This window comes from Phocoena sinus, chromosome 11 (genome assembly GCF_008692025.1).
Source record: "Phocoena sinus isolate mPhoSin1 chromosome 11, mPhoSin1.pri, whole genome shotgun sequence".
Taxonomy (NCBI): domain Eukaryota; kingdom Metazoa; phylum Chordata; class Mammalia; order Artiodactyla; family Phocoenidae; genus Phocoena; species Phocoena sinus.
This window is the reverse complement of record NC_045773.1, coordinates 93,410,821-93,438,633: the sequence shown is the minus strand read 5'-3', so window position 1 is coordinate 93,438,633 and position 27,813 is coordinate 93,410,821. Positions and strand designations below refer to the sequence as shown.

The 27,813-nt window shown below is 45.2% G+C and overlaps 2 protein-coding genes across 2 annotated transcripts; one reads left to right on the top strand and one right to left on the bottom strand.

The window, feature by feature from the left end:
• The first annotated feature begins 948 nt into the window (after positions 1–948).
• On the top strand, positions 949–18,856 carry CD83 (CD83 molecule). The gene is made up of 5 exons (XM_032649005.1): positions 949–1,093; positions 1,186–1,301; positions 13,919–14,117; positions 16,220–16,326; positions 17,705–18,856. Exons 1-5 carry the CDS (start codon positions 1,057–1,059, stop codon positions 17,831–17,833), a joined length of 588 nt encoding a protein of 195 aa, XP_032504896.1. The 5' UTR covers positions 949–1,056; the 3' UTR covers positions 17,834–18,856.
• Positions 18,857–24,226: 5,370 nt separating this feature from the next.
• Positions 24,227–25,029, bottom strand: LOC116762209 (RNA-binding protein 7-like). Its single transcript, XM_032648943.1, is given in 2 exon segments — positions 24,227–24,301; positions 24,304–25,029. Coding segments are annotated over 2 exon segments (801 nt in total).
• Positions 25,030–27,813: the final 2,784 nt, after the last annotated feature.

The following is a 27,813-nucleotide window of genomic DNA, read 5'->3' as shown; positions in this document are numbered from 1 at the left end:
AAAATATGCTATATTAGAGCAAAACTTTATCTACACAGAAGTTCATCATAACAATGACAGCGTTGTTTGTAATTTAATAATAGTAAAAGAAATAACTAATACTAACATTATCTAGCCTACTAACCCTAGACTAAACATGTCCAACACTAATTGGTTCTAACTTATGGTACAACTGTAGGACGGAATATTATGTAGCCATCAAAATGATGCTCTTGAATCTTTTTAATGATGTGGAAGCTCTTGCAAAATATTAAGCTAATATGAAGTAGATTACAAAACAGCACGTGCAGTATCTATGCACTGAAGCAAAGACACCAGAATGTTACCAGAGGTTACTTTGGGATGGTTAGAGGCAATTTTATTTTCTTCTGGATTAAAAAAAATCTTTTTCATACATTTTCTGTGTGTGTGTGTGTGTGTGTTACCTTCGTTTTAATAGGAGATGTTCTTCTTTGTTGAAATAATTTAAACAGGCTGCATGATACGGACGGACAACGCCAGAAGGCCGGGGGCCAAGTATGACGGATTAGCCGGGTTCCTTGGGAAACCTAGTCCGATGATCACAGAACCTGGAGAAAGGCGAGTCTTTGGGTTCACTGTGATGTCACCACTGGCAGCTGGGCGATCGGGAGAGCTGCTCCTCCTCTCGCAACCTTGTTTCGCTTCCGTGCAAAAGACCTAACAGCCTCGGCTGGCCTGGCTCCCGGCTCAGTTTGGAGGGTCAGCGGGAAGGTGTCTGGCGTGCGCGCGCGGTTTGCCAAGCCGCGGGCGCGGTGCTTTCCTCGGAGATTGCTGTTGCCGCGGCTGGGCGGCGGCAGCAGCTGCAGCAGCAGCAGCAGCAGCGACGCGGGCTTGGGGCGCGGGGGCGGGGCCGAGCGCGGGGGCGGGGCCGGGGCAGCGGGGGCGGGCCCGGGGCGCCCCGGGTGGCGGAGGCGGGGGAGGCGCGCCGCCGCTTCCGCCGCCCGCGGGGATCCCCCGGGACTGCCGCCCGGGGCAGTCCCGGTGCGTGCGGGTACAAGAGGCAGCTCCGGGGCCCCACGCTGGCAGTCCCCAGCGATGTCGCGCGGCCTTCAGCTCCTGCTTCTGAGCTGCGGTAGGGCCCGCAGACGCCCGGCGCCCCCCGCCCGCCTCCCCGGGACACCCCCTTTTCTCGCTTGCTCACGCCGCTCTCTCTCCCTCTTGCAGCCTGCAGCCTGGTGCCCGCGGCGCGGGAGGTGAAGGTGGCCTGTTCGGAGGATGTGGACTTGCCCTGCACTGCCCCCTGGGACCCGCAGGTCCGCTACGCGGTTTTCTGGGCCAAGGTAAGCGCGGCGCGGCCGGCGAGTTAGGGTTGGGTGGTTTAATTGCAGACCGGGCAACCACCTTCCTTGGGCTGGCGACCTTCTATGGCTCGGGTTCGGGGGCATCTCCCATAGCTGAACTCGGTACACGGTCTTCCCACACGCCTCTCCCATCACCGCTCCAAGCCCAGCCGCATCCAGGTACAGGCCGACTTAGATTTAGTTCCGCCGGGGACCTCAATCTTCTTGCCTCTAAAGGTGGCCCTGAGATGAATGATCCAAGTAAGACGTTGTGGAGGGCAGAGAACCTCTTATTTGGATTAATTCCAGAGGCCACCTGTGGTTATGGACAGCAGGCCAGGGAGAAAGCAGCTGGTGCAGATTTGGCATTGGACGGGAGGAAGGTCTCCCGGATTTCTGATTTCTGGTGTTTTGTGGGTGGTGCTCATACATATGGGGAGGCGGGGAGGGGGCAGCTTGAGAGGAAGGAGTGCCAGAGAGAAGTGATAGGCTTGTTTCTTAGGTGGTAGTTATCTGTCATCCCCGTTCTGGGGTACCCTTGGCCTCCTCCCTCTGGCCGTCCTGAGAGGTCCAGCAAGGAGGGCGTCTGTGATGGTGCACAGAGTCTTCCCCGCGTGTAAGAACAGTGTCACTGTCCCTACTGTAAGAGAATTGAGTCAGACTGAGGCTTTTTTAAGGTTTCCTCTGAACTGGAACCTTTGCAGATTCTAAGATTGTGGTTCTGGTGGCACTGGAAACCCAAGCAGCCACTGTTTGCTGTCACTGGTGTTTTTTTTGTTGTTTTGTTTTTGTTTTTTGCTGCCGATGCTCCCTGCCTTTAATGAGGTTACTGCCACAGTGGCACCTCTGGCTGAAGCACCATGACTGTGATATCCCAGCCTTACTCTGCGGAGCTCACTGATTTGTCATCTTATCTTACAGGAAATCTCTGTGCGTCTGTAGCTTTCCACAAAATGCTGGGTTTTCTTCTGCCCGCCATAAAAGATGCTGTAAGAACCTGCACAAGTATCTAGCCGTTTAACAAGGCAGCATAGGACCGTTAACCTCTTTGTGTGTGTGTGTGTGTGTGTGTGTGTGTGTGTCCTAACCAGATTGTCAGTTCCCTGGGGACAGTGCTGCGCCACGGCTTTTGTGTATCCTGCACGGCACCCAGTGTTTGCCCTGCTAACTGTGAAGGTGCTCAGTGAATTCAGGCTGACCCTTTATGACTATGCACAGTGGAAATGGTGCTGGGGCCTCGGGACGCTGTTATTGTGTATGAAAGTCGGTTTGTTATTATTCCTGCTTCATTTCCACCTTATTCACTGTGGGATCAGAGAACACAGCAATCCCAAAATTGTTCCCTTGTAAAAACAACAGTATGTAAATAAAAATATTGTAAAACCAATATTAGTTGAGTACTCACCATCTGCCAAGCTCTGAGGTAAATATCTATGTACATCAGCTGTTCCAATCCTTCCAATGGACTTAAGAGATCAATACTGTTACTGTTCCTGCTTTACAGATGAGGAAACTGAGCCTTAGGGAGTGAAATAATCTGCTCACTGTTACACAGCGGGCTAATCGCTGGAGGTGGGATTTGAACCAAGCAGTCTGGCTCCACAGCCTAGGTTCTTAGAGGTCTATCTTGTTATTTCTGTTTTCTCTGTTAATTACTTAAAGAAAATGAAAGTGTCTTTGGGCTAGCCAGGCAGGGACTTGGTTATCTAAAAGGAGGGGAAAAACATGAAACCACTATCCCTTTCAGAGAGCAATTAAAAAGGGAAAACAATATTAATATCCCCAGGGGAGTAATTACAAAGTACTCATGAAACAAGTAGATGAAATTTCAGACTGTAAAGTTCAAACAGTTGTCAAGTTAAATCTTGCACGAGGTCATTTGGAATGATGCAGTAAACCAGAGTGATTAACCTTTGACTTTTCCTTGGATGTCAGCTGATGATGTAACTCTATAATGTATGTGCTTGTTTGTTGAACACAGTTCTTGCAAGCTTTAAAGACCCTGAAGGTCTCTCAAAGCTCTGTTAAGAGAAAAAGACAATAGTCTCTTGGCATTCTCTTTTTTTCTGTTGGTCCGTGGAATAGGGTCATTGAAAACTCATACCCTAGTTATTTTTTTTAAGGAGGAAACTGTGATTGACTCATGGTGGATAGGAGAGCTATGCTATGCCAGAAAACTAATCAGATACTTTGAAAGTGATATGCTTTATTTTTCAAGTACTTTTGAACAGGTCTCAGCGTATTCTGTAGATGTTTGTTATTTTCCAGCCCAGGAATTATACTTTTGCATCGATTGTGCTTGCACAACAAAAATGGTTAGAGTGTTCTGGAAATAAGGCCAGTGGTGAAATGCTGAAATTCTGCATTTTACAGAAGATTATCTTGTCATTTCCTCCCACAACTTTCTTGTAAAATGTTTCAGCGATGCGGAGAGGTAGCTATGAAGTGAGGAATTTAAGCCTGGTGACCACAGCCAGCCTAGCTGGATCATCAGTAGGGTGGTTTGTAAAACCACTTTGCACAGTTGTAGGCTGCTTGCTGATCAAGTAAGCAGAGAGTCCCTTGGAGTGTGGGGTTTCGCCGTCCGCCAGATTGAATCGCATTCTTGCAGGCCTTCTGCATATCACAATTACAGTTATAACGACTCACAATTTAAAACTCCATTTCCCACTCAGTTCTCCGGCACCACAGAGCGTCCTGCCACTGTCCAGTTGGCACTGATTACTTACGATTAACAGAAGGCATGTAAACCACGTGTTTCTTATCATGAGCCTTTTACCAAAAGGCTCGGAGCAGACGGCATCCATTTAGTGTTTGCAACATCAGGGTGAGTTGGGAACAGTGTCCATTTTTTTTTTTTTTTTTTTTTTTGCGGTACGCGGGCCTCTCACTGTTGTGGCCCCTCCCGTTGTGGAGCACAGGCTCCGGACGCGCAGGCTCAGAGGCCATGGCTCACGGGCCCAGCCGCTCCGCGGCATGTAGGATCTTCCCGGACCGGGGCACGAACCCGTGTCCCCTGCATCGGCAGGCGGACTCTCAACCACTGCGCCACCAGGGAAGCCCAACAGTGTCCATTTTATTCTCTCTGTTTCAAAGGTACAGTGGCAGGGGACTGGGCGGGGGGTGTAATATAGACATGCCCAGGGGTCAAAGGTAGAGCCAGGAGTGGGCAGAGATAGCCCAATTCCTGTTAGCCCAACTCTTCTTTCCTGTGGACTGATGTCTTCCCAACTGGGATCCAAGAACGGGGCCTCCTCTCATCCCTTCCCGTATTGTACCTTTGAAGGCAGAGTGAATGATTGGGAAGAAATAGAAAAGTTAATGCGGTATATATCCATTCAGTTTAGCTCTTAGGACTGTGGATAGACTGTGGTTATTGAGGGAGGTATTTTGAGCTATTCTGAGGCAAAGAGACATTGGTCCATCACTCTTCTACCAAAGTAGAAGACCGTGGCTGTGACCTTGGGTTAGATTCTAGCACAAGAGGGTCATAGCCCAGTCCCATGTCTGCCAGGAGTGAGGACATCCCTTAAAGAGCTACGTCTGTGCTGCATGCGGAGCGGGTTCACGCTCTCTGTAATGAGGCTGCGCTAGGTCTGGAAGGGGAGGATGACGCTGGATGAATGGAGTGTTCAGGCGTGGTTGAAGTTCGCCACTGCTCGTAATGAGTGGTTACTTACGAGGGCGACGTAGCACCGTCTCGTATTGTGCTGGGAGCCCCAGCACCCTAGGTTGAGGCATAATGAAAGAGGATATATAGTGTCATCTCTGAGTGACACCACGGGGGTGAGGACAGAGGTGCGTCACGAGACAAGTGCCCTTTCTAGATGATTTCCAAAGGAAGGGAGAAAGGGGAAGTGAGACCATGATTTCAGAGAACAGATCAGACTTGAACTTTACAATATTTAGGAGAGATGCAGCTGTGGCAGGTCATGGGCTCTCCTGGGGACTAAAGGAGAGCAGATTCATGGGCTCGCATGAAGCTGCTTCTGAAGTTCCGGACAGTCGCTACATGGCTATTGCTTGTCCTTGATTTGTTATGAGCTGTCCTCCATGTGTGTTGCTAATCTCCTGTTCAGTGGAGTCCTGTTTTTTTGTCTCTAGCATCTTGTTTGACAATGAGCCCCAAAGCGAGGAAGTGGTAAGGAGGAGCCTTCGGAGGGGCTGGGGTTGATGAATGGCCCGGGCAGATGGCATCTGTACAGCCACCAACCCTGATGGACCCACGAAGGAGACAATGCATACCGCTCCCTGCACTCACCTGATTCTAGAGTGACGTGTGTTTTAAGATAGATTTGAGACGTTTTAGGAGAAAAAGGAAACATTTCTACATTAAATACAGAAGCGCCGAAATGTTGAAATGTGAAAACAATGCCTGTGTGAGCATCAAAGAAAAATCACACCATCCCCCTTGGCACCTATACTACTTGACCTGATTGAATAACTTTTAGGTCAGACTATGAAAGGCAAAAAGTGAATTTTCAGATGTCTCCCATATTTACATTTTCCTCAGTTCGTAAATATTTCGATGTCCCAAATGTGTGCCAAGCCCTGCGCCTGGCAATAGCCGTCCTAAGACCAGGATGGACCTTTTGCCAGGGGACTGTCAAGGGCGTGCACACATGAATCCACACGCATTTGGGGGGACTGAGGGGAAACTAATGATCTGGAAGGGAGAATCGTACCGCAGAGGACTGAGAGGTACTGCCAGCAAGCAGGCTGGGAACAGACTGTGAACACCCCCGAATGCTGAATTATAAGGGCTTGAACTTGGTCCTTTCGGCAGCAAGGAGCCTTTGAAAGTTTTTAAGCAAAGAGGATGACATCGTGGAAACTATGTCAGAGGAAAAGCGTATTTCTTGTGGTGAAAGGCAGACTATAATTCATCCCAGAAGATGAATCTCAGAGGGAAGCTTTAGTCTTTCACTGCAGTGAAACTGCCCTTGGGTTAACTCCGTGAGGCTGCAGCACATTCCTGGGGGTTACCTCCCCTTCTCTCTTGGTCACCAGTCCTGTTGTCCACATGGTTCTAGGGAGGAGTGGGCCAGGCTCTAGAAGAAGTCCCAACCGGAGGAGAATGATGGAGCGCTGAGATCTGGGGACAATGATGAGACACAGCAAAGTTGCTAAAAATCTTGCAGCTTGGAAGAGGGTAGGGAGGAAAAGGGCAACTGAGAGTTAAAGAGAAAAAACTGCAAACACTTGTTTTCCATAAATAAAAGGGGGAACCCGAGTCACATGAGGACCGAGTATGTTAGTTCTGTACTTGGTTATGTCACTACACAAAGAAGAGGAAGTTAGAAGAAGGTCTCAGTGACATCAGGGAAGGTTTTATGAAGGGCAGGACTAAAAAGAGATACATTACCTAAAAAGAGGGTTCCCCCATCTGAAACTGTTTCCAGAAGTCCTACCTGGCTACTCTTGGGGTTTTCTACCAACAGTGCTAGCTCAAACCAGTGCTGAACTAAAGTACTTCCCTAAGACTCTTTACACCTGAAGCATATTTTTAATTTTTGTTTTTGCACTGGGTATACTTGGGTAAAATTTCGGTGTGTGTCACGTAGTTAGGTAGGTATAGAAGTAAGAGCCCAAGGCTTGTGACTGTCCCTTGCTATTTTTGTGAAGCACCAGCTAGTCTACTGCACGTTCTTGTCCCAATTGTCCAAGAGAAGATAGATTCCGGAAGAACTGGTAGTTGTCTAGGACTATTGGTCCAGATGGGGAAAACCTATGGGAAAAGATAGATGCTCATTGCCATAGACAATTCATGTTCACCTAGGACCTGACTCACTGGGTCAGTTCTGGAGAACAAAGGACCTGAGTCCAGTCACACCCTGGTGTCTGTTTCACCGAGCAGTGGGAGGCATGTGAGCCTGAGTGACAAAGCAGGACTGGCCTTGAGGTTGGAGCCACGTGGAGATAGCCCCGCATGTGCCACATTTATTTCTGGAGTGGGGCAAGGTGCTCCTATCAATTAGGAATCTTTCTGTTGTGAAGGCTTGTAATCCAATCAAAACAAGCTTAAAGTGGGCTTCCCTGGTGGCGCAGTGGTTGAGAGTCCGCCTGCCGATGCAGGGGACACGGGTTCGTGCCCCGGTCCGGGAAGATCCCACATGCTGCGGAGCGGCTGGGCCCGTGAGCCATGGCCGCTGAGCCTGCGCGTCCGGAGCCTGTGCTCCACAACGGGAGAGGCCACGACAGTGAGAGGCCCGCGTACCGCAGGAAAAAAAAAAAAAAAAAAAACTAGCTTAAAGAAAAGGGAATATATTGGCTCATGTGGTTGAAATAAATAATTTTTAAAAATCAAAATATAGTTCCTACTTCAGTTATGCCTGATGTCGCGGGTTAAATAGTGTCCCACAAAAAAGTGATGTCTCAGTCCTAATCCCTGGTATTTGTGAGTGCGACCTTATTTGGAAATAGGATCTTTGCAGGTGTAACCAAGTTAAAGTGAGGCCATACTTGATTAGGGTGGCCCTGAATCCAATGACGGGTGTCCTTATGAGAAAACAAACACAGAGACACCAGATGCACAGGGAGAACACCACGTGAAGGTGAAGGCAGAGACTGAAGTGATGTGTCTGCAGGCCAAGGAATGCCAGTCTCCAGCAACACCAGAAGCCAGGAGCGAGGCATGAAACAGATTCTCCCCTAGAGAGAGCACGGCCCTGCCAGCACCTTGATATCCGACCTTTGGCCTCCAGAACTGTAAGAGAATAAGTTTCTGTTGTCTTAAGCCACTCAGTTTGCGGTAAGGCTAAATTTGGAGGTTCGTGAATATCCTCAGGGTTCGGTGACTTTCTATCTCTCAACTTTTCCTTCCTTCGTGTTGGTTTTATTATCAGCCTCCACGTGGCAGTGAGATAGTAGCCGGTAATTGGAGACTTGTCTGTCCTCCCGAGATCAAGTGCAAAGCAAAAGACTGTGTCTCTTCCATCTCAACAATGTCAGATTATACTTAAGTGGCTTTGATTGGGTCACGGATCCATCAGAACCATTCCCTCTGGTCACGGAGGTCAGGCCAGAGTCAAGTGTGCCTTTTCTAGAACCAGATGTAGTGCCCTCCAAAGGACGTGAACTCAGAGCCCGTAAGGATGCCCCTCCCGGTCCAGTAGGACCCCCAAGAAACTAATGGAAGAAGGACGATTGGCATGAACAGTGAGTGGCCCAACGTTGCCTTCAAAGCCCAGATCCAAAGGGTATTTTCCACGTTATGATGGTGGCTTAGAAATTCCGAATGTTGTGGTTATTTTGGAGACCTTGTGGGCAGAAAAACTTTCTCCCTAGAGCAGAGATTGGGACTTCTAGAACAGCTTTGCCAGAGCAGACTGGAAGTATCAGCTGGAGGAAATGACTGAACGGGTGGGCGGAGTAGAAAGCTATTGGATACAACAACAATTCCTGTTACCAACATTACCGATTATGAAGCACTATTATGTGTTTTCTCATTTGATGCTTAAAATAACCCCATGAGGGAAGTAAGGTAGTTACAGACGAGCAAATCCAAGTCAGAGGTAAAGCGACCCAGCTACCTGATGCTTGACTCCAGGTCTTCTGATTCCAGAGCTAGTGCCCTGTGTCTTCCTCATTGTTTCTAAAATTCACTCATTCATTAAATAAATACTTTTTGAATATTTCCTACATGCAGGGAACTGTTTGGAACTTAGCTGTGAAAAAAAAAGAGTGGTAACATTTTTAGCGCTTTCTGTGTGATTGACGCTAGGCTACAGTACCCACCTACCTCATCATAGGTATATTCCCACCAACTTTGGGAGGTGTAGTTACCCTCCCCCATCTCAGGGGAGCAAACGAAGCCTGAGAGCTCCAGGCCCTTCGCCAAGAGCAGAGCTAGCCATGGTGGGGCTGGGGTTTGTTTCCACGTCTGTCCAACACCAAAGCCTGTGCTCTTAATTACGTTGCCTCTGCCATACTCATAACTCTGTTAACAGCCATAAATCCAACTCTGTCTGTTAGACCCAGTAAATTTCAAAGTGGAAAATCATTTTTCCAATAAAACTACACTTAGAAAAATACGATGTTAATGCTTATACATTCTACCCCCATTATGACATCAACCTCTGAGCCAGACTATTTTGCATGTTATAAAGAGCTGTTTTTATGATGAATGGGGATTATATTGGCACTTTAATTGAGTTGGAAACCAAGGTACATGAATGTTAGTGCGTGGGAAATGCAATAAGAAAAAGATGTTCGATGTGATTGGAATATATCAGACTAATTTAATACCACCTTTAAACACTAACATCCATTCCTTTAAATATGTTTAATTAAATTGTTAGATTAAATATTTATATGCATATATATATGCACACATTTTTCTCCTCAAAAAAATCTCTTCCCTTTTCTTTTACTTTCCTATCACATTCCTAACAGATCTCACGCATGACAAATTTGGATTTCAAGGCTGTGGAATCAAAATTCTTTGCAATAGGAATGGAGCTGTTGTCTTCTTATAGCCAAAGATGGTAATCTAGGAAGTTAGCATATATGTGGATAAAATTATGTAAACTTCTAAAAAAAATCCCTTTTCACAATAGGGATTTGACTGAAATATAGGTTCAATTTCAGCCATATTTAGATATTTATTTGATTTCTTTCTAGTTCAAATTTATCCACCATTAAAAAAAACAATTCACATGCGTTTAGAATTACTACTTGTATTTGCTTGGTTTAGTATTCGGCAAATTAAAGAGAATTTATCTTAATTTAGGGCTTGTGGTTTCCTTAAGGTCAGATCTCCATCTTAGAGAAGGAATATGGTATTTAAATTATTTAGTCAAATTGGAGGCCTTGAGACAAAAGTCCGTAGGCTTTACTGAAAATGAGATGTCTTATATTTTGCCTTTTCTAATTCAATCAGAGAGATAAAATTTGTCAGCATAAGAGTTAATGCATGGAATGTGGATTTAAAAAACATAATTTGGATGCATGTTTTGAGGAATTAATTTGCCCCCCGCGTGCTGTGGTGTAGCCCTCTGCAATACGAGCGTCACAAAGTGTGCGTTAAATAGTTCCTGTGAGTTACACTCGGCTGTGAAGGAATCTGCGGGTTCCTTTTGTTATAAATGACTATTTCCTAAAATGCTTTTGCAGAGAGGCAATGAAACACTTTTAGATTTGGAATGTTGAGAGTCATTCTTGCCAGTGGTTGATTTTGAGCCAGCTCAAATGTTTACAAGAATTCATAAAACCAAGCGAAGTTGAGGATGGCCCATTTGCTGTTATTCCATGTTCCTCCCCCTGAAATTCCTTCGGTTCTTGAACAGTGCAGCTTGGGCCACGGCTCACTCCCCCCGATACTGCAGGGTGATGGCTGCTTGGCCACGGTGCTGAAGACGCTGAGTTGAACTTTTGCATAAAGTCTCTTGGTACTGCTAGCGCGGCACTCGTACCTTGAGCGTGTGACGTTAACATGGAAATTACAACTATTTTTGCGGCTGTAGGCAGGTGGAAGGGGGAATAGGCTATGTACATACCTGCAGCTTGAAGCTAGAAGGAAGGTTCTGAACTATTTCCATGCGCACTGTGTGAAGTTACAGAAGGTTCCTTTTGTTACAGGTAGTTATTGGGCACAGAGAGCTGTTCATCACTTTGGCCAGAGGTCCCAGGTTAAGCCAGTACTTCTCTCAGTTCTCTGGGTCTTTCAGGAAGACCCAGGAAGGGGCCATTGGAAGATGATCCCGTGAGAGTTGAGATATTTTGCCACGATCCCACTGATGGCTGTGGTGGTTCAGTAAATCAGAATTCTGCAGGCTGCTTTGGGGTTCTTCGTTTTGCCTTTCCCCTACCTCTTACTTTCATTCTTATGATTTCACCCTGCCTTGGCTTTGCCATTGTAAAATAACCTCTCTGGAGGTTTTTTTCAGAGACCCGTGGAAATCTGACCATCACATAAACTACTTTTTGTTGTTACTGCCGATTTTTAAAATGAATTCTCTTCTGCAAATAGGCAGAAGGCCACTGCCAGTCAGGTCTGATCACCGCCACGTACTTGCTTCAGCAGTTCCCAGCAGCCAGCGTGATAAAGGGGCCATCTTTATGTAAATAAAGCACAATAGTTTCTATTTCCACCAGCTCCAGAGGGGTTCTCAGTTTTTTGTTTTGTTTGTTTTTTTTTTTTGATCTTGACTTTCAGATAGGTCTTTTTGAGTTGAGGGAGCGGTCACTGGATAGGAGAGAAGACCACCCTAAGGAGAAAATCTGAGGGAGAAAATCCCAGAATGATTGTTGCAGCCAAGTTTCCATCTTTTCGGGTGCAGGGATTTCTACAAAACTCAATTCCAGTGAAATCTATTGGAAAGACATCTGAGTTGAACACATTTGGAGGTTAATTTAGAAAAGAAAAGCAGATTGAGACAGCATCGTGGGGACTGCAGAGATTAAGCTGAGTTAATTAGTTCAAACTGGCCTTGGGGGGTGAGGTGAGGGAGGGAGTCTTGGAAGCGGTTGGCCCGGGGTGGTCCTGGGCACCTGACCCATCAAACGCTCTGGTCAGAGGGAGCACTTCTGCCGGGCAGCAGAGGAGGGGAGAGGTGCAGGCACACGATAAGGCTGCAATTTTTGGTTTAACCAGACTGGAAAAGGGGAAAACTGGTCTAACTCAGACGTGTTCTAAAATCAGTTGGACGCCTGAGGTTCCTTGACCACACCTCCTTTTTTTGTTTGCTTGTTTTCTTGCTCTGTTTTTGAACACCTAAATGCCCCAGTCTTGATTATTTTGGAAGGAACCTTTCAGCACAAGGACTGTCAGGAAATGGGATTTACGTTCGTAGACCTCGCCTGAGAAAAGCTATTAGTCTCAGCCCAGTGCTAGGAGGGAATGAAGCAGGGTGTCTTGCAGGAGCGATAAATCAGCCACCAGATGTCTCTGCAGGCCACTCCACAGGAATGCCAATAGGAGCCCGAACCGTGGAAGCTGGAATCTGAGCTTTCCGCGGACCTCAAGGTGCATTCCCCGACTTAATACATGAAGCAGAAACCAAGGAGGGTGTGTGTGTGTATGTGCATGTATGTCTTCTGTCCTGGGCTGCCTCTGCCTCACTTTGTGTTCCCCCCATTCCTTGGTTACTTATTTCCCTGTGCTGATTGCTTTTTGAAAAGTAGGAGAGGAGTTGTAGGGTGCTCCCAGTACAGGAGATTAAACAGCGGCAGGTGCAGGCAAAGACAGCAGCAGTGTCTGACTGCGGTGTCTTTTCCTAAGGGGGCCCTTTGGTGCGGCCACTACGCTGGGGACAGGGAAGGAATGCCACTGAATCCCAGGTTCCCTGCTGTTCCCCAGCCACCCAGCAAAGGGCTCGGGGCTGCCCTTGAACACTGAAAACGGTGATTGGCTTTACTGTTTATGTAAATGAGTTTTAGAAGCTTTAAAACATTTCAGTGGAGGATCAACGAGCAAGTTAACTAGACAAATTAAAAATATATCTGGGGAAGAAGGGAATTGATGGTGAATGTGATGTGTGCTTAATCGTGGAAGTAGGAGATGATGGAAAGACCCCACCAGTTTAATTGCAAAGACTGTTCAGGGAAAGAAAACCAGCCAGTTAGTTTGGCTAAATTTGGCATCTACCCCAGCTGGGCTGGTCCATCCTGGGTACAATGATTTAAGCCGTAATTGCCCTTCCATGTATATCTTGATATTACTACCAAGTGACCTGACACATAAAATCTCCACGTGGCGCTGTTGTCAGCTGTCTTCCTGCCTTAGCAGAGGCGTGAGCGTGGTACATCCTGCAGCGTCACAGATGACCCCACAGGTACGCAGTCTCTGAAGAACAGGGTGACTTCACGAGAGGCCTTGCTCATCTGCATCTCTGTGTTTTCTGTTGAGTTGTTTGGCAATGACCTTAACAGATTTAGAAACGTTTCCAAATAAAAGGCCGGGCTACAAAAATAAGAATCAGTCAGTGGGTGAGTTGGTATCTGATGAAAACAAGAGAACATTGAATAGAGAACAACCAGCAAGAGAGTGTGATTCAGTGTGATTCATATGCTTCATTACACAGTCGTCAGTGACACACGGTTATCATCCATAGGGACACTCTCTCCTTCATGTAGGGATACAGAGAATCGTCAGATGCAGTCCTGATCTTATTCTAAAAAAGATGAAGCCTTAAAGAATTCTCCTAGATTCTCTCCTCCTCCCCCAGATATCACACACACACACAGTATCTTGTTTTAAAACAATTAGCTGAGGATGGATTTTATGAAAACAAGAGGTAGAACCTTGACATGGAGGCCCAGTGCCTGTAGGTTCTGGCAGTAGAGCGTGATGTGGTTTGATTCTTGTTTTTTAAATTTATTTTATTGAAGTATAGTTGATTTACGATGTTGTGTTAATTTCTACTGTAAAGCAAAAGTGATTCAGTTATACATATATATTCTTTTTCATATTTTTTCCATTATGGTTTATCACAGGATATTAAATATAGTTCCCTGCTCTATATAGTAGGACCTTGTTGTTTATCCATCCTATATATACTAGTTTGCATCTGCTCATCACGAACTCCCAATCCATCCCTCACCCACCCACCTCCCCCTTGGGAACCACAAGTCTGTCCTCTATGTCTCTGAGTCTGTATATGATTCTTTCTTAACAGCTCACAAATGGCAGTGCAGAGAGGATGGAGGTGCCCCAGGAAAACCAGCAGAGGGCCTCTTCAGAGGCCCCCAGGGAAAGGCTGTATTCCCTGAGGATCCAAAACACTACCAGCTGCAACTCGGGGACCTATAGGTGCACTCTGGTGGATCCAGAAGGGCAGAGAAACCTAAGTGGCACCATGATCTTGAAAGTGACAGGTGAGGTGATCTGCGGCACCTGTTTTCTTCTTACAGTATGCAGGGCACTTTCTGTAGGTCCTAAACTTGATCCCCTCAATCCAAGTTTACCCTGTAATCCAGAAGCTTTGGATAATATCTGTGGCTGAAAGCTAAATCCTACTGCAAGGATGTCATAACTTTCTCTACTTTCTTTTTAATAAGGACAGATCTACCCCAGTCTGACTGGGGTGGATGCCAAAGGTAGTCAGGCGACTAAATCAAACAACTCTTACTCGTGTAAGAGTCCTTCGGAGCCAATAGGAAGTTTCCAAGTCTAATTTTTGGAAGACAGAGAAATTGGGTAGTCTCCCGAATATATCAGATAACTGTGTAATGTTCTACTCATTGGGGGCTTTCTAACCTGGCCTAAGGGAGCTGCTTCATGTTTCCACCTTTTTCACATGAGAACAGCATTCCTCTCCCACTTTACAGCAATTGAATGTCCCAATACCTCAACGCAAGCCAAAGAAAAAGGGTACAGCAAGAAAATAGCGTTCCCGTGACAGAAGGCACATTTTTGCTCTATGCAGTAAGACCAGGAATCAAGTATAAAGACAAGGATTATCTCCTTGGACTTTTTTCCATAACTTTTCTTTATGTAGCTTAAAATACACCTTGCATTTGACTTTGGCCCAACTCTTGTTAGTGGCTGAGGCTTGAAATGACAAACATGTTGTTACAGAGGCCCTGACTTTGTACAATGGCTACTTTCTCCTTCCACGGAGAAGCGGAAAGGAATCTGACTCGAGATAATATTCCCACACTCACGAGAACGCAATCACTGGTTAGGGGTCAGCGTTTGGATTTGGTTCACTGTCTTATACACACACACACAAACACACACACACCCCCTATACCCTTCTCAATCTCTAGCCCTTTACGCTGCTTCGTTTGTCTTCATGGCATGTGCCGTACCTGCCGTGGTGCGCTCCCTCAGTGAGCATTGTTCGCATGAATGAGAAATGGGAGCGGCCTGGCAGGAAGGGCAGAGAGGGCAGGCGTGTCCTGCGGGGAGCAGAGAGGAAAGGAATAGGGAAAAGCTGGCTTGCTTTTCCGTCCTCTGCGAAGGCAGTGCTGCCTACAAGTTGAGTGGTCAGACTAGAGCCGCTTGGATCTGGTTCAAATATTAGCTCAGCTGCTCATTAGCATCTTACCTTGGGGGAACCTCTGAGCCTTGGTTTTCTCATCTTTAAAATGGGGATAATATAATATTGATATTATCTACAAAACAGGCTTGTGGTGAAGGTTGAATGAGATGTTGCATTGAAATGCTCAGTCTGGTGCCTGAGGTGGGCGTACTGAATGCTCGATAAGTGTTAGAACCATCAGTGGCTCTCAGCCCTTCTCTTCTGGGGTCACAGGCCTCTGTGAGAATCCATCCCCAGACCATTGCATAAAATCTTGAATCCAGTTTCAGGGGTCGACAGCTGTCTGGAGGCCCATCCGTGGCCCTGAGGGCGGAAGCCCCTCCTGTCACCCTCACTCCGTCTTCTCCTGCCCCAGTCCTCAAGCCAGCTCCCTGAGCAACCTTGCTGCACATTGGATGTCGTGCTTGAGTGGGGAGAAGCTGTCCCCGCCTTGTCCCCTCCTGGGCTGAAGGCCTCCCTCCTCCTGCACTTGCCCCCTTCCCGGGGCTGAGGCCACAGCCTTTAGCAGCCCCCAGGGAGCTGGTCTGTAGCCCCCGTTGGCTGTCAGCCTTGGTGGAGGGGCTTTAACAGGTCTACAAAGACACATCGACATGTTCCGTAATAGCAGGGCAGCTCTGCCACCTGCCTTAATCCCTCAGTCTCTCTGAGCCTTGGCTCCTTCTTCTGTAAACTGGGGTACTCAGACCTGCCCCTGAAGGTTCAGTGAGATGCTGGATGTCAGCCCCTTTTCATGGAGCCAGACACAGGGTGAGTGTGAGCGCCGGCTGCGGCCACCACCGTCATTACTGATGTCCTTCCCACGGTACAGACGTGAGGGTAAGAAAGGGAGACCAGTAGGACTTTAATAAGCCAGAACAAAACATTCTTAGCTTTTGCATCCTGGTAGAAGAGCCCTGTTCAACGGCTTCATATGTTACGTATTTCTTTTTAAAGGATGCTCTAAGGGACGCAAAGAAGAGACTTTCAAGAAATACAGAGCCGAGGTTGTCCTGCTGTTGGCTCTGGTCATTTTCTACGTGACACTCATCATTTTCACTTGCGTAAGTATCTTTCTTAAACATCTCTCATTATTAAAAGATCACCTGGGTTACCAATCGAATGCATTTTGTAGACAGTGTGAGTAATTTCATAATGGCAAGAGACCTATTCACAGAACCCTGGCCTTACAGAGGCCCCCGGACTGTGAGAATCTCTCTGGGAAGCTCCCAGCTTGTTTTCCATCTGGTGGCTCCACACAGAGCCTTGTGAAGAGAAAATGATGTAAGATAGTGGTGGAAGTTTGTGAAATGCCAAAGGATCCTCCTAAAGGACCAGCGGGCCTTGTAGATACGGTGGGAGAAAGTTGGACCCTCTCATCCACCATCCGGGCGACGTGCTGTTCTTTCTGTGGGCAGGTGAGCAAGCCCGGCCACCCTGGTGATGGATCCATCTCCTTGGTTGGCCCTTGAACTCTTTTCTCTTAGAGATTCCCTCTTATAATTTGGTACTTCCACCACTTTTTTTTTTTTTTTTCATACTTCTGGTTGCTATTTTAGATGTCACTTTTTAAGAATGAATCCTCAGAAGCCAGAGGTACACAGGGTGTGGCCTGGGGTAGAGGACTGCTGGCCAGTACTTGGGCATCCTTGACATGCCCTTGACCTATTGGTTGCAGAACTCCAGCTTAGACTCCTCCCTGCCCCCCAAGCCTGTTTGTGTGTGGCTGGTCACCTGGGTTGACAGTGGTCGTAGGGGAGCAGGGCCAGCTCTGGGCCTGACCCACTAGGAAGTGATCTGTCCCATATGTCTCAGCATATCAGGAAGTGCTGGCCATTTGGGGACCAGGACATCAGTCTCCCAGGAGCTATTCCAGCGCTGGTTCTAGTCACTCACTGGCCCCATCTGTTCACTTGCTTGACGCTGGCTGAACATTCATCTCTCTGGTTGCTATTTTAAATGTCAGTCCATCAGATGACTCCACTGAGCGCCTACTGTGTATAAGGCATTATGCTAGGCACTGGGGGGCATGTAAAAACGCAAAAGAACTATGTCCTTCCCCCAGGGAACTTACAGCTTGGTCTTTAGAGTTATTTGCATATAAGAAGATAATTAGCGTTACCTGGCGGTAAATTTTTAAAATGAGTGACTCTAGTTTTTTGTTGGCAAATGCCTGTTTCTTTGGGCACTGATTTTCCATGCAGGAAATCCTAGTGTTAGGGTCTGGAAATGGCCCCAGTCTGTAACTCCTGGTTGAGGTTTGGAGATACCGGCAAAATAGCACAAGCCCACTGTAGAGTGAGCGACGTAGCCCGCATCACGAGGGCTCCCACATGAGCTGTCCAGTCAGCCCCTAATGAATGAAGTTTAAATCCAGGTGACAGCTGAAGCATTTTTCCAATTATTCACTTCTCAACGTATCTCTTTGATTTTATTTTTCAGAAGTTTGCACGACAGCAGAGTATTTTTCCAGACTTTCTTAAACCTGCCATGGAACATGCTTTTCTCCCAGTTACCTCCCCAAATAAGCATTTGGAGCCAGTGACTCTTCACAAGACAGAACTGGTGTGAGCAGGATTTCTGCAGACTGTTTTTCCAAGGTTGAAGGCTCCGTGGTGTGCGTCCACGTCACACCGAACAGGAGAAGCCTGAGCCCCACACTGAACCCACCATCCTTCCTGTGAAGCCCTTCACTTGACTGAAACATCCAAAAGTGGATCCCACCCCACTTTTTGTGAGCGGGGCCTTGAAAATTGTGACATGACCACAAAGCACGGGGCCGCCTACAGGGTGCTTTTTAGTGCTGCTTCTTTATGACCTTCTTAGCGTTTTATTCAGCTATCTGGTCAACCTCTTGGACAGGTTTTTTTCAGTCTTAGAAAAGCTATGGTGAGATGCAGTTGGAAAAGGACCTTGGGATATATGAATGCCTGGAGTTGGCCCTGTGTAGACCCTTGAGGGCAGCTGTCCTCTTCCACATCTTGAAAACATCTCTGAATTTGCTGTGTTTTCTTGTCTAAGCCCAGATGTTTTATGTCTGGGAGAAAGTGACAGGCTAAGCTGAGAGACAGAGGGAAATATTTAGCAAATAGTTTCCCGGCATGAAGGCCCTGCTGTTACCAAGGAGTATGATGTGTACGCGGAAATAACAGGTCGATGAACTGTCCCCAGCAGGGCCTTTTTATCTGGGAAAGGCATCCATAAAGAAGCAATAGAGAAGAGTGTCACAATTATTTTTATATCTGTGCATACTTGTCAAAGAAGGATTTGCGCTGCTTCTCCTTTTAAAACCTGTATCTTCAGTTAGATATCGTTGTTAACTGACAAGCAGCCTGTATATGGAGGGTGAGAAGAAGTCGGAAACTGTGACAATAGGAGGGAGAGCTATTTAGGGACCTGATGAAAGTGCTGGACCAATTGTGCAAACTGGATGCTGGCCCCAGTTGTCCCACTACTTAGCTGTCTGATCTCGGACAAGATCCTTATGGTTTCTACTTTCTCAGTTGTAAACCAAAAGGCTGATGTATGAGTTGATTGAAAAAAACGTATGTGAAAATCCTTTGAAAGAGTATAAAGCACTATCCAAATTCCAGACTCCTTTGGGTCGTTACCCTTATTACTGCAGTGGTGTTCTGGGCATGAGAAAATGCTTTTCATTTTTTATGTTTTCCATCGTTCCAAACAAAGAAGGCTACAAAGGACACTTTCCCATAGTCTTCTGTATGAATTCCTTTGGGGAAGTGAGGCCAGTTCAGTGGTCTGTTCTTGAAGCACCGGCCAAAAGTACTCCAAGATGTGAACACTCAGGGGCCACCAGGCCACGGGGAGAAGGGAGTTCTCAAATGTCCCATTGACGTTCTGGTAATTGTTGGGTTTCTCTTATCAGACTTGGCCCTTTCCCTACTTATTTTCTGAAGAGAATATTGCCCATGCTAATATTAGGGAGTAAAAGGGATGCCAAGTTTAGTGTTTTTGCCTCTTTTTCATAGCTTTCATGGTATTAAATGTATGCATGTGAAGAGGGAGTGTTTTCCTCTTTTATATTTAAAACTACTCGTGAGACTTTGAGATGAGTGCTGGTATGTCTGTAAACTAGTTTGAGAACCAGACCCAAGATGAAATTCGAGAATTGAAAGCATGGCTGAGTCCTTCCTCTGAGTGTGTGTGGGGGGGCATTTGTGGCAGGTAGATGTCTGTGAAACGGCATCCCCTTCTTCCCAAAGATGCTTCCGAATCCATCCTCGAGTTGCCTTGCCACCAGGCAGTTCCTGATCAGCTTGACCACATGCGTGACCATAGGTGGGAGGGATGGAAAGGAGGACGGTTTCTACTTCAGAAGGATGTGTAGAGTCAGGGGCTCTGTATCTGGGATTCACGGGGTTTCACTCAAAATTCTCAAATAGTTCCATTACCTCCCCTCCCTCAATGGTAAGAACAATCTAGTGCAAGTGGTTGGTGGTTGTGATAGATATAAAAGCATTATAGGTGAATCCACTTTGGAAGATGACTCTTTGTGAAGATGAATGCCCGTAATATGTCTGTAAAAGCTATAGATTCCCTTTCAGTGGAATCAACTCCATCCCCAAATGCTTTACCAAAAATGCTGGCGAGACCATTGGCACGGTAACGAAGAACTCAAGACTTTTTAGCTGGTTTGACGCCCAGCTTCACCACTTAGAAGTTTTACCACCTTGGGCAGGGGATTCACCTCTCTAAGCCACAGCTGGCGGTACTTCAGAATAAGAATAAAAATAGTATCTGCTTCTTAGGCTTTTGTGAGGATTAAATGAGATAATATATCTAAGAGCCTAGCCCAGTATCTGGCAAATAGTAACATTAGAACAAGATTAACCTGAGAACAAAAAAGGAGAAAAAGGCAGCAGAGTAAGTGGCAAAAGGACAGTGGATATTTGACAAAGTGCTTTTGTTAAAAACAGAATTGACTTGGTGGGAGAGCCATGTTGCTTTCAGAGGATTAATACAAGATGAAACTAAGTGCTTCATGGTCATTAGAATTATAGTACCTGAGAGGCCAGGGAGGGGGGGGTGCCCTTCATCAGTTTGGATTGATTTAAACTTTAAAAAATGATGGAAATTTGAGATCAGGTAGACTCAACATTCATACTTAGTCTTTGGTATAAGAAAAGGTGTGTGTGTGTGCGTGTGTGTGTGTGTGTGTGTGTGTAAGAGAAACAGGTGAGAGAGAGAGAGAAGGGTCAAGGTGGGAAGGGCAGAATTCATCAAGGACAGTGAGCTGCTTTTCCACTGCCGTCACTGAAGCCTCTCAAGGTATTTCAGAGGAGGTAGATGATCATGGACCGTATTTATTCTTTGTCTCTGTTGCCAGGGAGAGCTTTGTTTTCAGAGCTCTGCTTTGTCTATGGAATTAGATCTACGGTTATAATAATTTCACCTTGGGATGTCCCAAGACACAAACACGGACATGAATATTAGCTCCACATTCTCCCAAAAGAAGGCCTGTGGGTTTTGTTTTCATAGTAATTCTTAGCAGATTTCATCATAGAAAATACTGAGCCTCACTCACAGAACCCAACAGAGCCTGATAGTTTGCTGGGGTTGCAGGAGAAGAGATCGCACAGCAGCCTGTGGACACAGAGAGTCCTTGAGACTCACATTCAACCCCACAGCACAGTAAGATTGGGAGTCTCAGAAAAATTTAGTCAGGTTCCCAGACTCTTTCCTCACTGGCAGCTTTATTTGGCTGCGTTACCTGGTAAATCGTTTAATACTCCATCTTTCCTATGTAAAATACCCAAAGGCCTAAAAATCTTAGGAGCTATTTGCTTAATTCAACAACGATTGTCTCTCATCGTTTTTCAACTGATTGAGACCCAGATTTGATCTAACTGTTGGGAAGATACAATTGATCAGTTCTTTGATCACAGACTATTACTGCTATTTACTATCTTTTCAAGACCAGATGGGTTTCTTTTCTAATTTTCAATTGCATAAGAAATTCAGATTCTACACCTGCCTTTTTGTAATCTCTGTGTGTGGGTTGAATGGATGAAATTAAGCCTAAGGTTATTTGCTGAGCATTCACTCTGGCACTCTGTGTAATACTCAAAAAAAGCAAGGTACGGTCCTTCCTTTCAAGGAGCTTATAATCTAGTGGAAGGAGAAATGAGCTCAGAGCCATATGCACAGCTACTTGTTTTACTTAACATTAGGGAATTATTCAAAGATAGTGGGAACACAGAAAAAGGACTAGTGTTCCCATTCATCTAGGAGCACCTTAGAAGGATTTATAGAACTAATTCCATTTGAACTTGGACTTGAGAGATAAGCAGGATTTTGAGTGGTAGTAATGGTCAGGGGTGGTGGGAACGGCAGAGGCACGACCTCTAAGGTAAAAAGGTAGAGAGCACACTTGAACAGAAGATTGTGTGAGAGTTTCTGTAGGCATAGGGCACCCACAGCCCCGACCAAGCAGGAATGAGGCGATGATGGAAGATGGACAAGGTACTGTAGAGAATTTGCACAGCGGGGCAGTATGGAAGGATTCCGAGTTGCGGAGCCATAGAATTAGATCCATTTCTAGGACAATAACCAGGAAAATAAAGTGAAGGATGAAATGAAAGAGCTGGAGGAGACAGGAAGCAGGAAGGCCATCCAAGAGGCTGATGGAAGCCCAAAGAAGCAGAGCATCAATGGAAGAGAAGAGGAGGGATGGAAACAAGCTGGTTTCTACATGTTGTCTTCTCAATTTTCAGTCTTGGGTTTTCTTATGATCCTAGCTGATATCTCTCTCCCCTTATCTCCATATCTATCTATCTATCTATCTATGTATCATCTATCTATGTATCTGATTTTTTTTTTTACTTAGTTCTCCTTTCCTTTCTTTAAATAATGGAATGGAAAGAAAGAAACAACCCCTTCCATCTTGACCTCTACATAACTTACAGAACATAATCATCTTAGACCACAGAAAAGATTCCCATGTGTCACAGCTGTCGCAATAGCTAAGAGGGCTCTGAATAATTATAAGAGGACAGTCATAGACGTTACATGATTAAACCTGGTTTTATACATCCTTACTCCCAGTCCTGCCTCAACTTCCCTGTCCCAGCAGAATATTCCTTGTTTTCCCTGTAGATAACTTGATATCACATTTGATCAGCGATTGGCTGACTGAGGAAACATCTGTGCTCTTTTGGTTTAGTTTTCCTGTGTTTACAGTGATATAGCAAACGTTTGCATCTTTTTTGTTTGTTTTTGTTTTGTTTTGTTTTCAATATATTAAAAAGCAACATAGTACAAATGTTGTGGTTAATATTGAAAAGGATCCAAATTTTTCAAGGAATGAATTTTTATAAACAAGTTCTACAATGAAAGGGAAACAGCATATTGATACATAAAAGTTTTGTTAAACAAGGTTTAAAATTTTTTTTTTTTTAGAAGATGTTGGGGTAGGAGTTTCATAATTAATTTATTTATTTTTGCTGTGTTGGGTCTTCGTTTCTGTGTGAGGGCTTTCTCTAGTTATGGCAAGCGGGGGCCATGTTCATCGCGGTGCACGGGCCTCTCACTATCACGGCCTCTCTTGTTGCAGAGCACAGGCTCCAGACGCGCAGGCTCAGTAGTTGTGGCTCACAGGCCTAGTTGCTCCGTGGCATGTGGGATCTTCCCAGACCAGGGCTTGAACCTGTGTCCCCTGCACTGGCAGGTGGATTCTTAACCACTGCGCCACCAGGGAAGCCCCAAGACTTTAAAATGTTTAAATCAAAGTGTTTTAGACTAAATTCTTTCAAATGTTCAAACAAAAACAAAAACAAAAAACCCTGTACAATCTCCATAATAAAATGTGTCCTTGCACTTTGAAAATGTTAAAATTTTAGAAATTTGAGTGATAGAAGCAGCACTTAAAGCTTTCGTGAACCTTTTTTTCCCAAAAAAAGAATACTTTCAGTAAAACATTTTACTATTTTATCTCACTATGCATTTACATTTTTGTTCTTCCAGAAAAAGATTTACATTAACACTGTATTTTTACTGTAAAAAAAATATATTTAGAGATATTTAACTTCCTGAGTGACTTCAGTCATACCTCGAACATGATTTAATGAGCAAATTCTAAAATTTTATAATGAAATAGTGTGTGCAGATGTATACTTGTATGCTCACTTACAGTAAAACTCAAGATCATGTCATAGAACTTACACTTAAGTTCTCTAAGAAGTTAAATAATATGATTAATCCCCAAACTTGACCAAAAGGTTTTCTCAAATGTTAGTAAATTGAATTACTGAATTTACATTTTCTCATTTATTAACAAAATACTGAGTCATTTCAGACTATCAACTTGAATGTTTTCCATTATATACACCAAAAATCTGATTCCCTAACAAGAAATTTCTTGCAATACAAAAAGATAACAGATAATTAAAATATTTGCTTCATAATACAAGTAATCCATAAAATACATCCCTTCCTCAATTGTCTAAAATGATTAGGAATTGTGGCACTTTCTTTAGCATAAAACCCTTTCCTCTTCTTAAAACTCTGAGGTGAAAGGTTATTTATGTAATAAAACTAGAACCACAATTCTTCTCATTTCTGTATTGGACTGCAATTAGGTTTTAAAAATTTTATAAAGAAATGTGGCAACTTGTAAAGCTGCTCTATAGAGTTTTTTTAAGAAAACATTCCCAGGGCTTCCCTGGTGGCGCAGTGGTTGAGAGTCCGCCTGCCGATGCAGGGGACAAGGGTTCGTGCCCTGGTCCGGGAAGATCCCACATGCCGTGGAGCGGCTGGGCCCGTGAGCCAAGGCCGCTGAGCCTGCGTGTCCAGAGCCCGTGCTCCACAACGGGAGAGGCCACAACAGTGAGAGGCCCGCGTACCGCAAAAAAAAAAAAAAAAAAAAAAAAAAAAAGAAAACATTCCCAGAAACAACTTAACAAAAGGGCCTAGAATGACCCTATGAAAACATCCTTTTAACACTTCTTAGTGTCGAGATGAGCGCCAATTTCCATCGCTACCACTGTCTCTTCTGTTATCATAGTCATGGCTCTGGCCATGAAGTGATTTCTCTCTTCATAGAAGAAATCATCTCTGCTTCCTCTGTAATGACGGTCGGACCCATGATCAGTGTAGCGCTGTTCACGGCTATGTCTATCCACTACGTAAGGATGAGAATTCTGTCTGACTTTTCGCTGTGATAATGGTGTATCTTGGCCCCACTGGGAGGTTGAAGACTGGTTAAAAGTATGATTATGTGACTGAACTGATGGATCCAGATGTGGAGAACCAAATTTCCCTCCATAGAACATCTGTCTCAAAGCACTGTTCATCACTGCTTGTCTCTGAAAATTTTCGGAAGAAGAAAAAGATCTTTGAATTATTGGTGTTGATGGAGTCATGTTATCCGCTGTCCTTTCGTACCTGCTGGGAGATGTGGAAGTAGGGCTTGAACTTCCAACATGATGCTGGGAATATGACAAACTGACCTCCTGTGAGGCATGGCTACTTCCTGATCTAAACTGAAGTTTGATGGGCCTTCCAAAAAGTTTGATTCCGTTAAGCAGATTCATGGCATAAGGAACAGATACTTCACGTTTGAAATTCGCAAACGCAAACTGCTTTGGTTTGCCATCCTTATCTTTTGGAATTTTCACTTTTATTACTGGCCCAGCCTGTTGGGTGCCGGGATGGACCGTCCCGCTTGTCCCAGGAAAGCAGGGATGGCCATTGGGCCGGGCCCTACCCGGGCCGGAAAACGAAAGGGAAAGCACGTTTGCATCTTTCATGGGTCCTGTACCTTTATACTTTTAACCAACTGATTACATGTTAACTAATTGCGCCTTAGTGATTTTTAAAAATAAAATCTTCCAACAGTTGACTAACAGACCCTGCTAACCAAGCGTTAAGATAATCCAAAAGATACCTTGAAGGGATCCTAATGGATTGTGTGTGGGTATCACGGGATGAGTATGAATACGTTTTAGAGAAAAGGAAAATGGTGCCTTATGACGTTGTTTTTTGCCCCAGAGCCTGATGAATTACGCTCGAGCCCCATTCTCTCCTTCAGAGACAAGGCATTTCACTTGCAGACATATCTTTTTTTTCGCTTCCACTTCTTTATTTCATTCTCCCCAAGGGATCTCAGGCAAGTGCACAGTTAGGCAACAAAGACTAGCGGGAAAACGTCATCTAGGTGGGGTGTATTGGTTTCCATGGCTCCTGAGAAGTTAAAGTGAAGGAAGGAAGCGAAACTTGGGCACTGAAAGCAAATCTTCTATTCTTTCCTCCTTTCAATGCATAAACCCGTACACAATCCCTCTGGGCAAGGGAGACAGAGCTCACTAAGTGATTCATTTAGATTCTGCATGAGAAGGAGATATTATTTTAGTCTTCATTATAAGAGGGGCCATTTCTTCAAACTGACCGTTTTTCCCTCTAACTCTTTTCCAAAGTAACCTGTTTACAATCTACTCTTGTAGCTTACAGTACTCAGTAGAGACAAGTAGGGAGACATTCAGACCTTGAAAAGCTTCAAGACATCCCACAGAGCTGGAATGCTTTTCTCAAAGGGAAAAAAATTCTGCAAATGTGTACGTACTTGCCTATGTGCCCGAAAGAGCCAGCTGGACAGACCATAAACAGCTCCCATTCAGGAACAACAAAAGCCCATGTCAGAAGTCAAGGGACAGGGGGCTGAGAACTAATAATAATTTTGCACTTACACAGCAGTTTTCATCTGAAGACCTCAGAGTGCTTTATAAACATTAATTAAATTGCCCCACAGCCCTGCGAGATGGCTGTGTATCACTGTTTCCAATTTGCAGGGGTTGGAGGGAGGAGAAATGTGTGCCTGGAGTGAAGTTGGAACCAGGCCATGCTACAGTGCACGTGGATTGTGGACTCAGAAAAAGCAGTGGGACCTTTCCTCTGTGAATTTAAGGCTATGGTCACGTCTCATGGCACCTGCTTGACCAAGAAGGAGATGGTCTGGCAACAGGGCTGTCCAGGGCGACCCCTCAGCAGGACCCACCTCCTGCATAAGGCAGCCACCTGCACTGGGCTTGAGGGGCTCTGGCACGATCTCCCCGACAAACTCATTGCCATTATTACAGACGCATCCCTTCAGTGGGACTCATGAGGGCAAGTCAGGCCCACCTGAAATGCTGGCTCTGCTTGCTTGGAGGTGTAGTCAGGACAGCTGCTTGGAGAAGGGTCGTGATGGGTACTCAGCAGAAAATCCTATGATTGATTATTATCTGCCTTGCCTTTGGGAAAAAGTAGGTGTGGGTTGAATTGTGTCCCCTGAAAAGATACCTTTTTTTAACAAAACTAATTTTATTGAAGTATAGTTGATTTACAATGTTGTGTTAATTTCTACTGTACAGCAAAAGTGATTCAGTTATATATATATTCTTTTTCATATTCTTTTCCATTATGGTTTATCACAGGATATTGAATATAGTTCCCTGTGCTACACAGTAGGACCTTGTTGTTTATCCATCCTACATATACTAGTTTGCATCTGCTCATCCCAAACTCCCACTCCATCCCTCCCCCCCCCCACTCCCTTGGCAATCACAAGTCTGCTCTCTATGTCCGTGAGTCTGTTTCTGTTTTGTAAATAAGTTCATTTGTGTCATATTTTAGATTCCACATATAAGTGATATCATACGCTGTTTGTCTTTCTCTTTCTGACTCACTTCACTTAGTATGATCATCTCTAGGTCCATCCCTGTTGCTGCAAATGGCATCCTTTCATTCTCCCTGAAAAGATGTCTGGAAGTCCTAACCCCGGTACCCATGCATGTGACTTCGTTTGGAAATCAGGTCTTTGTAGATGTAACAAGTTAAGATGAGGTCATACTGGATTAGAGTGGGCCCTGACTCTGAAGGCTGTGTCTCTGAGACAAGGGCAATCTGGACGCAGCCACAGAAAAGCGTGGCGCGTGAGGATAGAGGCGGTGATGGGCGTGATGTGCGTACAAGCCAAATGACCAGGATTGCTGGCGACCACCAAAGCTAGAAGAGGCAAGGAAGGAGTCCTTCCTAGAGCCTTGGCAGGGAGCGCAGCCCTGCTGACACCTTGACTTCGAACTTTTGGCCTCTAGAATTATGAGAGAATAAATTTTGTTGTTTTAGGCCACCCGTTTGAGGTGCTTTGTTACAACAGCCTTAGGAAATTAATACAATAGTCTAAATATTGGAAGTTGCAAATGCAGGATCATTAAAATGGTCGTTTATTTAAAGACACATCCCACCATTGTAATAAGCGAAGGAAAGTTTTCTGGAGAGGTTGGGCTGTGTCGATGGAGATGAGGACAGGATGAGCACATCGTAATGATGGTGACAGTGACGTCACTTAGTCCTCTGGCCTGGCACCCGCTGATGGTTCTTGGCCACTTAGATGTTTTGGCGCGTCAGTCCTGTTGGAACATGTTGAATTATAATTGTGAAAATTCATTTAACGCATCCCATTTCTTCATCCCTGTAATGACATAGAAAGAAAAACAAGGAAGGCAATTTGAAGCCCAATCAAGGATAGCAAAAGGCAAAAATAGCCTACAAATAAG

Excerpts from the sequence above, each read along its gene's own strand:
- CD83 (XM_032649005.1), top strand. The coding sequence starts at position 1,057 with ATGTCGCGCGGCCTTCAGCTCCTGCTTCTGAGCTGCG. Across the intron at positions 1,094-1,185 it reads GCTCCTGCTTCTGAGCTGCG|CCTGCAGCCTGGTGCCCGCG; the intron begins GTAGGGCCCGCA and ends TCCCTCTTGCAG. Across the intron at positions 16,327-17,704 it reads CACTCATCATTTTCACTTGC|AAGTTTGCACGACAGCAGAG; the intron begins GTAAGTATCTTT and ends TTTATTTTTCAG.